A 14,524-nucleotide genomic window follows, 5' to 3' on the forward strand; every position below is an offset into this window, starting at 1 on the left:
TTTTGGACTATCCCAACGTGTCACTGCTGCAACCCATCTTGCGGGACATACCCTGGATGGCATTTGTTCTAACCTTACAACTTTGACTACGTCCCCTCCATTACCCCAAATCTGGACTGATCACTCTTTCATCCCTTTTGACATTGAAATCCAAGCTCCTGCTGTTCCCAGCAAGAAACGCTCTCACCCCTCCTTTACAGTCAACTGGAGGCAAGTCATACAACGCATCATGCAGGACCCTCAACCCTTACCTAAATCCCCAAAACCAATCGGAGATGTGATAATTGACTCCTATAATTTTCATGCTTGGATGAATCAAGTTGTTTTGGCTAACTCCGAACCTAAAAGCCAACGCACAAAACAACACAAAAGTAAACTTAATGCACCCTGGTTCTCCCAGGCCCTATCTGATAGTCACCTTCTCTGTCGAAGGTTAGAAAGAAAATGGAGAAAAACATATGATGAGGCTGCAAGAGCACTTTATGTTCAACAAAGGAAAACATATCTCTCCAACATAAAAGTGGCAAAAAGGGAATTTTTCACTAAAGCTATAAATGATGCCCAGCAGAGACAAAAAACTATTTTTACTATAGTTAAGTCTTTTACCCACCCCAAATCTCTTGCACCGGAAATCCCACCATCTGTAATCCTGTGCAATCAAATTGCAGACTTTTTTGTAGATAAGATTGCTAGTATCCAGAAAGACTTCCCTTCTCCTCCGACCACCCCTAATGAGGTAACAGATAACTATCTTTTGTTCTCTAGTTTTAAACCCGTTTCCCTCCAACAAACACGTAAGGCAATTTTGGCATGCAAATCAGGAGCCCCCACCGACTCTTGCCCTCCCAGCATCCTCCACCACTTGATTGATACTGTCAATCCCCTTATCAACACCATCATTAATGAATCTCTTGAATCTGGAATAGTGCCGAATGACTGGAAGAAGGCCATTGTGAAGCCTCTGATGAAGAAGCAAAACAAATCCCCTACTGATCTCACTAACATGCGCCCCATCTCGCTACTACCTGTCCTGGGTAAGATCACGGAACAGTTAGTACATGGAGAGTTAAAAACTTTTGTAGAGGCACGTAACATTCTGCACCCTCAACAGTCGGGATTTCGTTCCGGTCATTCGACCGAAACAGCTTTGGTTGAACTAGCTGACTCCATCAAGTTCCTGCAGGATGGGGGCAATCAGGTTGTCCTCATCCTGCTCGACCTAACAGCAGCATTCAACACTATCTCGCATGCTATCTTGATCAACAGATTGCGAGAGATTGGCGTGACAGACACAGTTTTGGCATGGGTCAAATCTTTCCTATCTAATAGGTTCCAAACTGTGTCTTTGGGTCCCTTTCTATCCAGCGAGAAACCAATAACATCAGGTGTTCCCCAGGGGTCCATATTAAGTCCTCTCTTCTTCAACATCTATATGGCTCCCCTTCTCGCGGTGATAGAATCTCATGGGATCCTCGTCACGTCATATGCTGACGACACACAACTTGTCGTCACGATTGACAAAAAGTGTGCCGGCGCACAGCTGCGTTTCCAAAATTGTCTCTCGGATGTTTTTCAGTGGCTTAACAAAAACCACTTAAAATGTAACAGTGCCAAGACTGAAATCATTCCTCTGAGCAGAGATCTATCTTTCTGTCCGAAAGAATGGTGGCCCGTAGGATCTGAGGCCCCCGCCAGCGCGGTACCTTCAGCACGGAACCTGGGCGTGCAATTCGATTCATCTCTTTCTTTCGATGACCACGTCAGGATCACTGCTGGACGTTGTTTCGCACTCATAAAATCCCTAAAAAAATTCTTTGCTCTACTCCCCATTGCAGCTCGAAAATCAGTCACGGTAGCTGTAATACTCTCCCGCCTTGACTACTGCAACGGATTAATGGCAGGAGTGAAAAAGTCCACATTAAAAAAACTACAAAGCATACAACATGCAGCTGCCAGACTGGTGTTGGGACTTCCTAGAAGGTCATCAGCTTCAGCGGCGCTGAATACCCTCCACTGGCTACCCCTACACAAAAGGATTCTTTTTAAACTTCTTCTCACTGTTTTTAAAACTTTGAAAAACACAGGCCCCTATTATTTTGCAAAGCGTTTTACACGTTACAACCCCTCGCGAAGCTTGAGATCCTCCGGTACAAATCTTATTACTATTCCAAGATTTAAGTACAAAACCCGGGGTGGGAAAACCTTCACCGTACTAGCAGCCAGGGCATGGAACAACCTTCCAATTAATCTTAGACTAACTGACAAGGAGAGCCTTTTTAGAAAACTCCTAAAGACATGGGTGTACCAACAACCAGACACCTCTGTACTGGCAGCCATCTAGTCTCAGTTTTTCTTCATCATGTTTTATCTTTCACGTAATCACTCACTGCACGTCAGCCTAGCGCCAAGATGCTCCTTTTGGAGCGAACGTTTGCGCTCTATAAATACCCATAAATATCAAATATCAAATATCTTCTGACATTCGTCAGACCAAGGAAGAGGGTGTGGTGGGTCCTTAAGAGTAAGTGCCAGCAAAGGTTTCGCTAGCAAAGAAAAATTCGAATCCACTGTCTACAATACGAGGTGATACCTAAGAAGGCACGCACCTCTCTCTGTGTGCATGGCACAGTCATTTGGGCAATCGCTTGAATACGCTCTGGGGTCAATCGTCTTCCCTCCTTCGACAAGAGATGACCTAAGTAGGTCACTTCTTGTCGGCAATACTGCAACTTCGAAGGTGACACTTTATGATGAAGGTCAGACAGGTGTCGCAACAAAGAAAGAGTAACTTCTTTACAAATCTCTTCATCATCAGCAGCAACCAACAGATTATCAACATACTGGATAAGAGTAGCACCAGAAGGCAATGCAAAAGTATCAAGCTGAGTATTCAGAGCCTGACTATAAATGGAGGGACTCTCACAATAACCTTGAGGAGCGCTTTTAAACCGGAAACTGCGGCCTCCTAAAGAGAAGCCAAAAATATCCCTCCTTTCCTCAGCAATCGGAATACTGAAGAAAGCATTCTTCAGATCAATAACAGAAAACCAAGCAGCTGAGGCAGGGATCATACTCAATAAAGCAGTAATGTCTGGGACAACAGGAAACTGTGGCACAACAATCTTATTGACCTCTCAAAGGTCGATCACAAACCGATACACAGGTGGCTGAGAAGAGTCAGTACGCTTAAGGCAGGTAGAACAGGACTATTACACACATTACCTCTCGTTTCTTCAACCACACCTTTCTCAACCAAACCATAGATAATCGCTAAAAGAGCTCTTTTGCCATCACTGGAAATTTTGTACTGAGGAATGCGAGGTAATTTAGCATTCGACTTAAGGGTAACAACGTAGGGTGGAATCTGCAAGAAACCAACATATTAGGACCTGTAGCCCAAAGTGTATCAGGGAGAGAACGCAGTTCCAGTGGAAGGCGATCCTTAGACAGATACATCGGGGAAATCACTTTCTTACCGACTGTAAGATGTACTCCCAAAGGAGAACAATGTAATGTCGCATGCAATCTTTTCAACAAGTCCAAACCCAACAAATTCTCGCCACAGCCAGTCGTTAGAATAAGGAGAGCCTCCAATTCACAAGGACCAATAGAAAGGGGCAAAGGACAAGAAACCGGGTTACGAACTGGGGCGCCAGAAACTCCTACCGAAACATTAATCAAGCCAGACAAGGGGGCGCCAGGGAGTTTAGAGTGCATGATAGAACTCTTTGCTGCACCAGTATCCAAAAGAAAAGGTTCTGCCACACCTGATGTAATCACTTCAACATAAGGCCCACTCTGGTCTACTGGAACTGACACTACTCCCTCCCTTTGTCCATGGCTGTCCTAACTATCATTAAAACCAGCACTCTCACTTCCAACATAATAATCATCAGTGTAGTACTGAGCGGACTGGACGGTCGGAACATTCTGTTGGTCAAAATAATTTATAGAATTCTGAGGGGGAAAGGAACGTTCATTCTGGGGAAACGTACCACGTCCCCTACCCCTAGGTACTTGTTGGTAACCACCACGACCTCTCAGACCAGACATACCATTCACACGCTGTAGCAAGATCGGGCAACTATTCTTGAAGCGACCTTCCTCTTTACAATAAGCACACTGATTAGGGCCTAGCGGGAGTCGCGAAGCAACAGACTCAGGCTTCTGCAACAGTTTCTGAAACTGTGGGGGTTGCTGAAACTGACGCTGATTAGGGCGAGGCGGATAAGCCTGCTGCAGAAGAACTTTCGTTTTTAATTCTCTAGTCTTCTTCTCTACTTTATCCTTCTCGTCTTTATCTCTATTCTCATAGTATTGTGCAGTAGCCAATATCTGGGCCGAAGAAGAAACAGCCCATGAACTCTCAGAGTCCTTTAACTTATTAGAAACTTCAGGAAGTAAATTAAAAACAAACTCATCTACAAACAACCTCTGACCGCCTTCTGTACTCATGTCCTGACCACTATGATCAATGAATGTTTCCTCAAACCTAGTGAAGAAATCAGACACACTCTCATCTTTCTTTTGTTAGCATGCTGCTAACTTGTCCCAATTCACCCGCAAAGGAGGCATCAGAGTTTTCATTAAATTAATAATCCTACCAGGTAGTTCTGCAACTAAGGGTTCAGGTTTGGCACCTCCTACCTGCCGACCATCTGCAGCAATAATATTAACCCACGTATCTCCTAACTCTGGCGCGTGATCCTCGTGACGGATCTTCGCCCACAAGGGGTGAGGAACTACATTACCCATCCACATATCTATGTCAGCTAAATAATAAACACACGCATCAACTGTCTGAGACAACTCCTTATAATAACCAGCAGGATTTTTACGGGGGTCAGGCAAGGTCTGCTTAAGAGCCAGGACCTCAGCTCTCTTCCAAGGGACATGCACCCACACTCGCTGAAAATGAGCCGGTGCAGCCGCAATGCCATGAGCGGCATCAGCCACAACTGCCTCTCTCCATACAGGGGTAACCTCTCTCATAGGATACTGCTTCACTTTTCTCCTAACAGAAGGGTCAGGTTCGAACAATAATTGAGATGGAAGTCTAGACCTAAAAGTGAGTAGCGTCTCTACCGCTTCCTCAACATCGGAACCCACTATCGTTCCTTTAGCAAATTCAAACTGAACATTAATCAATTCCAGTGGAATTGAACCCAACTCATTATCTTCCCACTCCTGACGAAGGAAGGTACACATGACATCAAAAACATACCTTTGTTTTGTGCCTCCCACTGTAGGAAGATATCCATAACCACTTGTGGACCGTACTTGGAGGCATTCGAAACCCATCTACGAGCAAGGAGATCTAACACTGCCCGCTCTTCGGGACCAGGAAGCTGACTACGTCTCTGCTTACGTTCAGAAACAGGGGTCATATTCAGTGACCCAAAGAAAGGAGACAAAAGACTAGTGACAGTCTCAGTCATTCGTTGCCGAGCAGGAGGAGAAGAAGTTGACATGAGGACAGGAGACAAAGTGTTTTGAGGAAAGAGAGACGTAGGGACAGAAATAAGAGAAGTCGAAGATAAAGGAGGGGGCTGCGCCGCGGGAGGGAGAACCACCTGTGAAGCAACAGGTGACTGAACAACAACAGGGGGTTGAACGACAACAAGGGGTGCAACAACTGGAGGTAACGGAGGTAACGGAGGTAACGGAGGTGCAGTAGCACCCTGCACATAAGGGGGTGGTAATCTCAGTAAATGTGACATCAAAGGATCCTTTTCAGGGTCTTCAGTCACATTTGAAAGGGGAGGTGGCAAAGTCGGGTAACATTTGTCAATGGCCATGCAATGTTGTCTATCTGACACTTCAATCGCCCGATCTTCTTCATCTTCCTTAAACTGCCTAGCAGCTTGCATTACCGACATATTCCTTTCCTTCCTATTTCTCTTAGCTTGCTTAATTTCTCGCTGTTTGGCTTCCTTACGCCAAAGGCGGAAAGAGTCAAACATCGCCGGCCGGGCTTTCTTCTTAAATAGCGCAACTTCTAGGTTATCTAAAACATCTGATTAAAAACTACCATGTTGGGGCCATCGTAAAACACCATCTTTCCTTGTATAACGGAGCCATACTTCATTAAAGGTAATGGGACCCACGCCATGCTTTGAATAGAGCTCATAAGGAGTCATGGAGACTACAATAATAGATCAGATCAGTCTTATTGTGTCGCTCTCCTTCCAAGAATGCCAGGTATTGGATGCGTGGAAAACTGCTCAGGTAATCCCCCTTAAAAAGAAACCCAGCATCCACATTTCCCAGTTCCAGAACCTTCGCCCTATTTCCCTCCTTCCCTTTTGCGCAAAGATTGTAGAAAAGGTGGTGAATAAGCAGCTCATGAGCTATTTGGAGGAACAATCTCTCTTGCACCCCACTCAATCGGGTTTCAGAGCGGGACACTCCACAGAGTCAGCCCTACTCTTTTCCACCGAGGGCCTAAGGAGCATAGTGGATGATGGAGAGACAGCAGCGTTGGTTCTATTAGATCTTAGTGCAGCCTTTGACACTGTGCTGCACTCAACGCTGCTGTCTCGGCTGTCTGACATGGGAGTGGAGGGACGGGCTCTAGCCTGGATAGAGTCCTTCTTGGTCAACAGGAGCTTTCAGATGCACTGCCCCCCCCTTTAAATCCTCTCTTAGAAACGTAAGCCACGGGGTTCCACAGGGCTCGAGTCTGAGCCCTACTTTGTTTAATATCTATATGGAACCCCTGGCCTGAATAGTTGAGACATTTGGGGTGGGCATTGTCAGTTAAGCTGATGACACCCAACTGATGTTTAAGCTAACGCCCGACCACAGAGAAGATGCCACCAACTTTTCGAACTGTCTTTCATCGGTGGCAGCTTGGATGAACCGCAACTGTCTACGCCTTAATGGCGATAAAACTGAGTTGCTGGTTGTGGGGAAATCCGCTGCAGCATGGTCACACATGTGGTGGCCTGCGGAACTAGGCAGTCCACCTCGTCCTGTGGAGTCGGTGCGTAATCTGGGCATAACCCTTGACTCTGATCTCTCTTATAAATCTCATGTCAGTAAAGTGACAGCCAGGTGCTTCAGCATACTGAAAGCTCTCCGTAAGGTTTTAGATCTCCTACCCATCGACTCCAGAAAGACCATAGTCCACGCCTTGGTTACCCCCCACCTTGATTACGGTAATGCCCAGCTTTTGGGTTTGAGCCAAAAAGGACTACAAAAAGGACTACACCAACTCCTGTGTGCTCAGAATGCCGCAGCTCGCCTTGTACTCAAATTACCCCGCAGAGCATCAGGGAAATCCGCCTCTGTCCAAACTTCACTGGCTCCTTATTAAGGAGCGAATTAAATTTAAGTCCCTTTGCTTCGCTCATCATATCGCTCAGGGCATAGGTCCGGACTATCTACAAAATCTTCTCACGATACAGCGCCCCATTAGGGACCTGAGATCAGCCGGTACGATGATGTTTAAACTCCCCAAAATCACCAGAGCTAGGATGGGCGGACGTTCGTTCAGATACCTAGCTGCTAAGTGCTGGAACGAACTCCCACTCGTTCTCCGGATGGAACCCTCTGAAAATAGGTTTCGGAGAAAACTCAAAACTTTTCTCTTTCCCCGGGCGTGAATGTAAATGTAAATGTAGTTGAGCTTATATAGCGCACAGCTACCCGCAGTGGGTTTCCGGGCGCTTGCTTAGGGAACCCGTCCTGGTATTCCCCTGTGAGATATCAGGGTATCCACAAGGTGAAAGTCAGGCATCCCGCCGCGAGGGGCCGTTGTGGAGATTAAGCAAGCTATTGCCCAGAGTCGCAGAGTGTGAACCTGAGAGTCGAGGAGGCACCGGGGGGAGAATTATCGAGTCCGTGGAATTTTTAGCCCAAGACCCGCCGAGGCAGGGAATTGAACCCTGGTCCAGGAGCGATCTCAGCTTCCGGGTCTGCTGCCTCTAACCCCTGAGCCACACTTCTCCACAGGGCCTAACCCCTGTTCCTTTTCTGCTCCTTTTTGATCCACCCCTGTCCTTTCCTTTGAGCTATTTTGCAGTATTCAGCGCGGGGACACACTGTTTTTGCGAACCAGGCGCTTTATAAATGGTTTTATTATTATTATTATTATTATAAGTTGGAGTTCCAACCGGAGGTATCGGACATGAGTCCTCCAATCGGGAATCCTTATTACAACTACAACACAACCATTTCCTAATTTTGCCAAAACCAGGCATCTTTAGCTCACTAGTCTTGCTTCAAACTTCAAGGGGTTATCAAAAATGATACACTCGTAAATATACGAACCCCTCGGCTTTGACTATTGCAATGGCTGAATCAAAACCAAGAAACAAAACAAAGTCGTGGGAGCAACCCACTTATACTTAACCAAAATGTCTGTCACGCCACCAGAAGACCGTCTAACGTCTCGCCTTACAAATCATCACAAGAGGGTCCAAGACAGGGCGACAGTCAGGGCAGCAGTCCTTCGCAGCTGTCGGAAAGGGGAAGCCTCGCAGAAAAAACCTTCGGTCCACGTCGAGATGCAGGGGTCAATGAAGTGGCGGCCGTCCTCCAGAATTTCCTCAGGGGGCTCCTCACAATCTTCGGGCTTGGACCAGTACCGCTGAAGTCGCCCCACGTTGGGCGCCAGTTGAAGAACCGGGGTTTAACCCAGCGGCGTCAGGGGCACACCTAAGATCTTCGAGTTCACCTGTCTTGGTATTCAAAGACACGGAATACTTCTGGATGGCGTCAGAGACCAAGTTTATTGGCTGCAGCTAGTAACAGTGATCCTAGAAATACATCACGGTGTAAATTCTCAGGAGACTGCTCATTTTACTAAGGCGAGACGTCTCCTTTTATACCCAATATTCACATTATAAATGTACACCCACTGCACAAAATTCTAGCCAATAAGATACATTTTCAAAAAAATTATCACATAGCAAAAACTCATTTTACAGTATCCCAACCCAAAAGTTAATTATTAGGAATGTCCCAAATCCAATCTCGACAAGCCGGACAAACCTATAATTGAAAGCATAACCCATGTAATGAAGAAACATAAAAAAAGAAACAGTAACAGATGCTGAACAAGATAAGGCATGTGCAAGGAAACTAAAAAGTTAACGATGTCCTGAATATTGATTGGCAATCTCAGACAAAGATCGATCAGGGAAATTGGCTTTGCGAGGTCAGTTTCAGGTGAAGAGGTCAGTTTCTTACAGTTGATTTCAGAGTCAAAAAGAAACTTAGTTAATGTATACATGAACTAAGAAGGCCAGGCCCTGTGTGGGCCAGGCTACCTTTACAGGCCTACGTGAGGGCAACACAAAATGGTGGCACAGAACAAAATGGAGTCAGACTCGAGAATTACAGAACCTCATCCTCCGCCTGTCCTCCAGCAGGAAGCACACAGCCTCCTAGAATCCCCTAGCCAATCATGATGCTGCCTTAGAGCAGCGTTGTGATTGGTCAGAGCGCCTTGGTTCGGCTCTCTGAGATGTACTGGGAGGCTGTGCATGTTCTCCACCCTGGCTGTACTGTGCAGCCTGTGCAGAACATGGTTTGTACGGCCTGAGACGGCCGGCCAAACCGTCATGCGCACTTCAGGTGCAGCTCCCACTCCTCCTCCCTTGACGTCAGGGGGCCGTAAACTTACCTGGCTTGCTGCAGTGCCACTGCAATACAGAAAATAAAATGTAAATAACATTCTATTATTATCATTTTATGCTTCAAAGCAGTGGTGCGCTGCTCCTCTGCCTTAGCGGAGGAGCCAACCCTGAAAAACCGTTCCTTTCAATCCTGGTTGAAGTGCGCTTGTTTCATGTTATTTTTTATAATACTTTTAAATACCTGCTATTTATTTTGCCTTTAGTTGGGTGTCTAGTTAAATGGTGATTTATTTTCCCTCTCCATTTTAAAGTTGCATTTATGAAGTTACATTGTAGATGCCTCTGGTTTGGCTCGGTGGTGATTTATTTCTCTGTGCTTTACAAATAACAATAAACTGCATGCAATAACTGAAAGAAAGGCTCGTTATTTAAAAGACAAACACCAGTAAAACAGTCTTACAATGAATGTTTTTAAATTCTAAATGTGTATTGCAAGCTTCTGCTGGTCACATTTAGGTAGCAGCATAGTTTCCTTTTTTAAATATTTCTTTTGCCTATGCATGTGATAAATACTAGAAAAAGAACACCATTTACCAGCTCGCCAAGGCTAGATCTTTACGTTTCCCAATGCTCGTTTAGTTTTTTTTTGAACGCCTTTGTCAATCACGCGGGCAGGTACAAGTATGAAAATTGAAAACTAGCGATCTAGTATTACAGGCGCATGTAATGATTTTGGTGGGGTTTATTGCATGCGTGTAAGTATATTTTGGGATGTGTTCAACTTCAGCACACGCCTATTTAGGTGGCAGAGCGGGCTGCTGGGGGTGGTTCAGGGCGGTGCATCTCACGGTGAGGGGGGGGCACCGATGATTGACAGAGCCGCATCACAGTGTGCTACACCTGTGGTACTGCCATGTAAGCAGTGAACCTCCATGCAGGCGGTAACTAGCACTAAGAGACAGTGTATGTCTAACAGATTAGAACATTAGAGCTGCTGGGGGCTCCACGCCACTTCCCGTCTCCGGGTCTTAGACCGGAAGTTTCTCCCCAGCCCATTACTAAAGATGGACAATCCATGTATCCCAGGTGCACGTGCCATTTGGGTTAAGAGAAGTGTTAGTAACAATCTGTCGATTTCACAGTTTTTTTTGTTTGTTTTTTGCAGGTTATGTTCCCTTTGGGACCCCAATAGTAAGTATGCGCAGTGCATTTACAAAGCCTATTTAACCGATGAAATGTATAATGTTTAAACATTCATTTTCATACCGTCATCGTCATGGACCCAGTCCGTACAAGAATGTGAAAGAGGGTGGACAGAAACAAGGGAATGAAACACTTTTTCTATCCAAAATATTCTAGTTTAAAGATACATTTGAGAAGCCTGCTCATCTGGGGCCAGTTCCTCGCGGCGGTCGCCGGACGCGCTCCTCTGCGTTGCTTCTCGCTGCCCCCTTCATCCCAGTGGTGCTCTGCCACCCAGCGGTGAGATGGGGAACAGCTCCGCGGGCGCTGTCCTGGTCCTCGCTCAGCATCCATCACCTCTCCCCGTTATCCTTCCTCGGCTCCCGCTCATCGAAACTTGCACCCGGCTCTCCCGTGCTTCGCCTTTGCCTACTGTGGGCGCTACAGCGTGCCTACTGTTCGTTCTTCTGCTGCATTTCTTGCTTTTTCTGTATACTTTTCCTGCTCGCGCTCCGTGTGCCTTAGTGGTATGTTCTAGGATGGGTCTGTGGGGTGAAGTCACCCCCTTTGTGGACGGTAAAGCTGCAGGTTTGTTTGGTTTACTCCCGCCACGCTCCAATAAATAAGGGCTAACATCTCCCGACAGCTGCCCCACTTCCGTAGAGTGCCGTTAAGAGATGGTACAGATGGAAATGTCCGTACACTATAATCTGTAGGGCAAGGGCCTGCTTTACATTGATTTTACCTCAGTCCGGGGCAGGGTCATGTGGCATCTCTTGGGAGAATCCTAGCGCCGGGACACTCCGGTTGGAGAACCAATCGCTCGCCAAACCTCGAACATAACAATGTGCGCCTACCTGCCAGGCTTACTTCACCCCCCACAGAACCGAGACATCCAGCTCTGAGCCAAGGGCGCAGACTCCTTTGGCGCATCCCGGCTGGTGACCTGTGTGACTTGCAGCTCGTATGTGAGACTCACGGCGTGGCCGACTCAGTGTTTCAGCCTGCAAGGTCGATCAATTGCATACTGTTAAATTAGGAAATAAGGTGCTATTTGCATTGCGTAGAAATTGAGTCGAACCGGTGCAGGTAAAACAAGTGCTTCCGATCACAGGCAGTTTTTACTCCGGAGGGCCCCCAGCACACATCCAAGAGCACAGCAGGCAGTTTAAAACGCATCCATAAATCATAAATAAATATCCGAAAACCAGGTAGCCGTGAGGGTATAGGGGCGCGCTCCCCAGAGCATGCCCTCCCAAATGATGTATTCAATTTACTGGTGCTCCGGGGGGGCTACCTAACTTTGAGCAGCACCCACAGAGGTATCAAGTACAATGAACGCCCTGAAGGGCCCATTATGACCCATGGATCCGTGTTTCAAGCATGCTTCAGAGTGGGTAAACAGCCATTAGTATGCGGCTGTTACACTGCGTACCATTACTTTACAAGCGAGTATGCGAACTAAAAACTTGCGTAGTAACGGTATTTGCTAAGTAAAAACATTGCAGTAAAAAGCTGCAAAGTAATGGATTTCGAAATAACGAGTCATATTCTCCAGAGTGTGATTCTTAATCCAGTTCTTCTCTGTTCAGGACTCATGTTCTAGCCCAGAGTTCTCCAAAGTTGGTCCTGGAGGGTCGGAACCATGCCAGATTTTTAGCACGTCCACATTTAGGTAAATTAAATTATCTCAAAAATCTGGCATGGATCCCGCCCTCCAGGGCCAACTTTGGAGAACCCTGATCTAGCCTTTCAGTTGTTTCGGTTTAGCCGACACGTGTTTCATCAACAGACTTCATCAGGGCTCACCAGTTCCAAACAGAAGTTTTCAAAACTTAATATTCGTAAATCTACAAATATACGGACATATCACCAAATTCAAAAAATGAGTTGTCATCTCAAGATCCAAACTTCTGAATAAGCGCAAATTTGCTGCTCTCACCTTCTGCCCCCCAAGCCTGATCCTTCCAGGTAAAAGTATGCATGTGGCCTACTTGTATATGTGAAGATTACAAACATTAATTTATTTTTGAAGACTTCTATTCAGCATGAGTTGTACATAAATACATGCTCCAGGAACGCTCAGAGCCAGAGAGGGGTTTATGGCCGATGTGGCTTGAGAGAGTGCATCGGTGGCCCCTCTTGCGGCTTGTGATGTGGAGGTCCAGGTAGCCTTGCGGATGTCAGGGCCGTGGCCCGCAGTCACACCGCCCCCAAAGGCCTCTGCAGGTAATTGGATGAAAAGGGTGTCCTGGTGTCATTCTGTGCTCATTAAGCACACCACCCACCGCTGTAGCCCTTTAACACCCCCCTCCCCCCGTGAAGCCACTGCCAGGCTGCCTGATGGCTTCTCACTGATAATGACCACTGGGCTCCAGGTCCATTCAGCCAGCCGGGGCTGGTGTTGGCATCTGGGGGAGGCGGGGCAGATCTGGGTGCCATTGGTTTGTACGTTTATAGAACTGTCACAAGCATCTTTTGTGTATGAACCTGTTCCTGTGACGCCAAGGTTTGTGTTTTATCAAAGAATTGTTTATTTTATTGAAATCGATGATACTCCCCTAGTCACGTATTGTGAAAAACAGAGAGATGCCGTAGTTGGCCCCACACAAGCCTCGGATAAGTGCGCTTTATGAACTGAAAACACTCCGTTTGTAGGGGGATGGCTCTGACATGGCTCCTTCTGCCCTCAAGTAGCATTGGCAAAACTAACAGTTCTGGCTGCCAGTCATTTTGCTTTGTCAATGCTTGTTTTTGTGTCATATTTTGTAAAACGTTATTGTTGGGGAGCTGCTGCACCCTCATTAATACAATAAAAAAATAGATATAACCCAAAAAGTTTTCGGTCTCAAAATGCATAGATTAATACAGTAGTGCCTGGAACTAAAGGGACTTTGTGTGATGACAGCTTCCTGTGAAAGAGCGGAAGGATTTCACTCACGGTGAAGGTAGCCAATGGCTGAAGGGGGCTGACCCCATGGCCTCATGCTGTTGGCTGGAGTGGGTGAAAGAAAAATGTGAATGACAACAACAGACCAATGGACGAAGAGGGCTGGCTGAGAGCCACTGAAAGCTGGTTTAATCTACAGATGGTTTGAGCAATAGCCAAAATGCCAGACCGAATAAACTTTGTAACAGTATTCACAGTGTGATCAGAATCATATATAAATGGTACCCGCTGGTGAAGTTTGGGTCAACGCCCCATTCATAGATACACCATGAATAATCACATCATTAGGTTAGTGGGCTTTAAGCCTCCTTAGACCCCCGCCCCTCACCCCCGTTTGTTATTCATTCACCGTGAATATGGCTGCTCCGTCAAGGTTGGATCTGCCTACATTGCCCAGCCTTGACTTGACTTGGTAGCCTTTCCTCTTGCCAAACCTGGCAGGTACTTCGAGTTGCTGTGCCAATCTCTTGTTTGTCTTCCTGCAGAGCTGAGGAGTTCAGTTTCCATCATTCGGTCTGAGGAGGGGGTCGACCCCCCATAACTACAGTTAAAGAGAGGCCACACATATGGATAGTAATTTATGCCACATTTGATTTTCCAAAGGTACAGCCGCCACCAGCCCGCTTATATTTATTAAAGGAAACAGGTGGCCAGAGACTTTTCCTGTGCGATTTGAAGTATATAGGTAGGCTCAGATTTCAACCTCTGATTTTTATTTTTGTTTTTTTGCTTGTACATTCATAGCGCCTATTTTCAATCCTCCTCTTTTTACACCTTTACCCCCCTAGTATTCCAGGGTGATTCTTGG

General features: G+C 46.4%; 1 protein-coding gene across 2 annotated transcripts in view; it reads left to right on the plus strand.

Annotated features, from left to right (window-relative positions):
• The window catches only part of SFXN5 (sideroflexin 5), a 1,158,373-nt gene that overhangs the window by 464,444 nt on the left and 679,405 nt on the right, over window positions 1-14,524 (plus strand). For both annotated transcript variants that reach the window (XR_013606958.1, XM_078674489.1), the window contains exon 6: window positions 10,750-10,775. Coding sequence is in view for 1 of the 2 variants with exons in the window: in XM_078674489.1 (XP_078530615.1) it covers window positions 10,750-10,775 (26 nt within the window). In the remaining variant the exon portion in view is untranslated. The remainder of the gene's footprint in view (window positions 1-10,749; window positions 10,776-14,524) is intronic.

The sequence above is a fragment of the Lissotriton helveticus genome, chromosome 2_1, assembly GCF_964261635.1.
Source record: "Lissotriton helveticus chromosome 2_1, aLisHel1.1, whole genome shotgun sequence".
Lineage (NCBI taxonomy): Eukaryota > Metazoa > Chordata > Amphibia > Caudata > Salamandridae > Lissotriton > Lissotriton helveticus.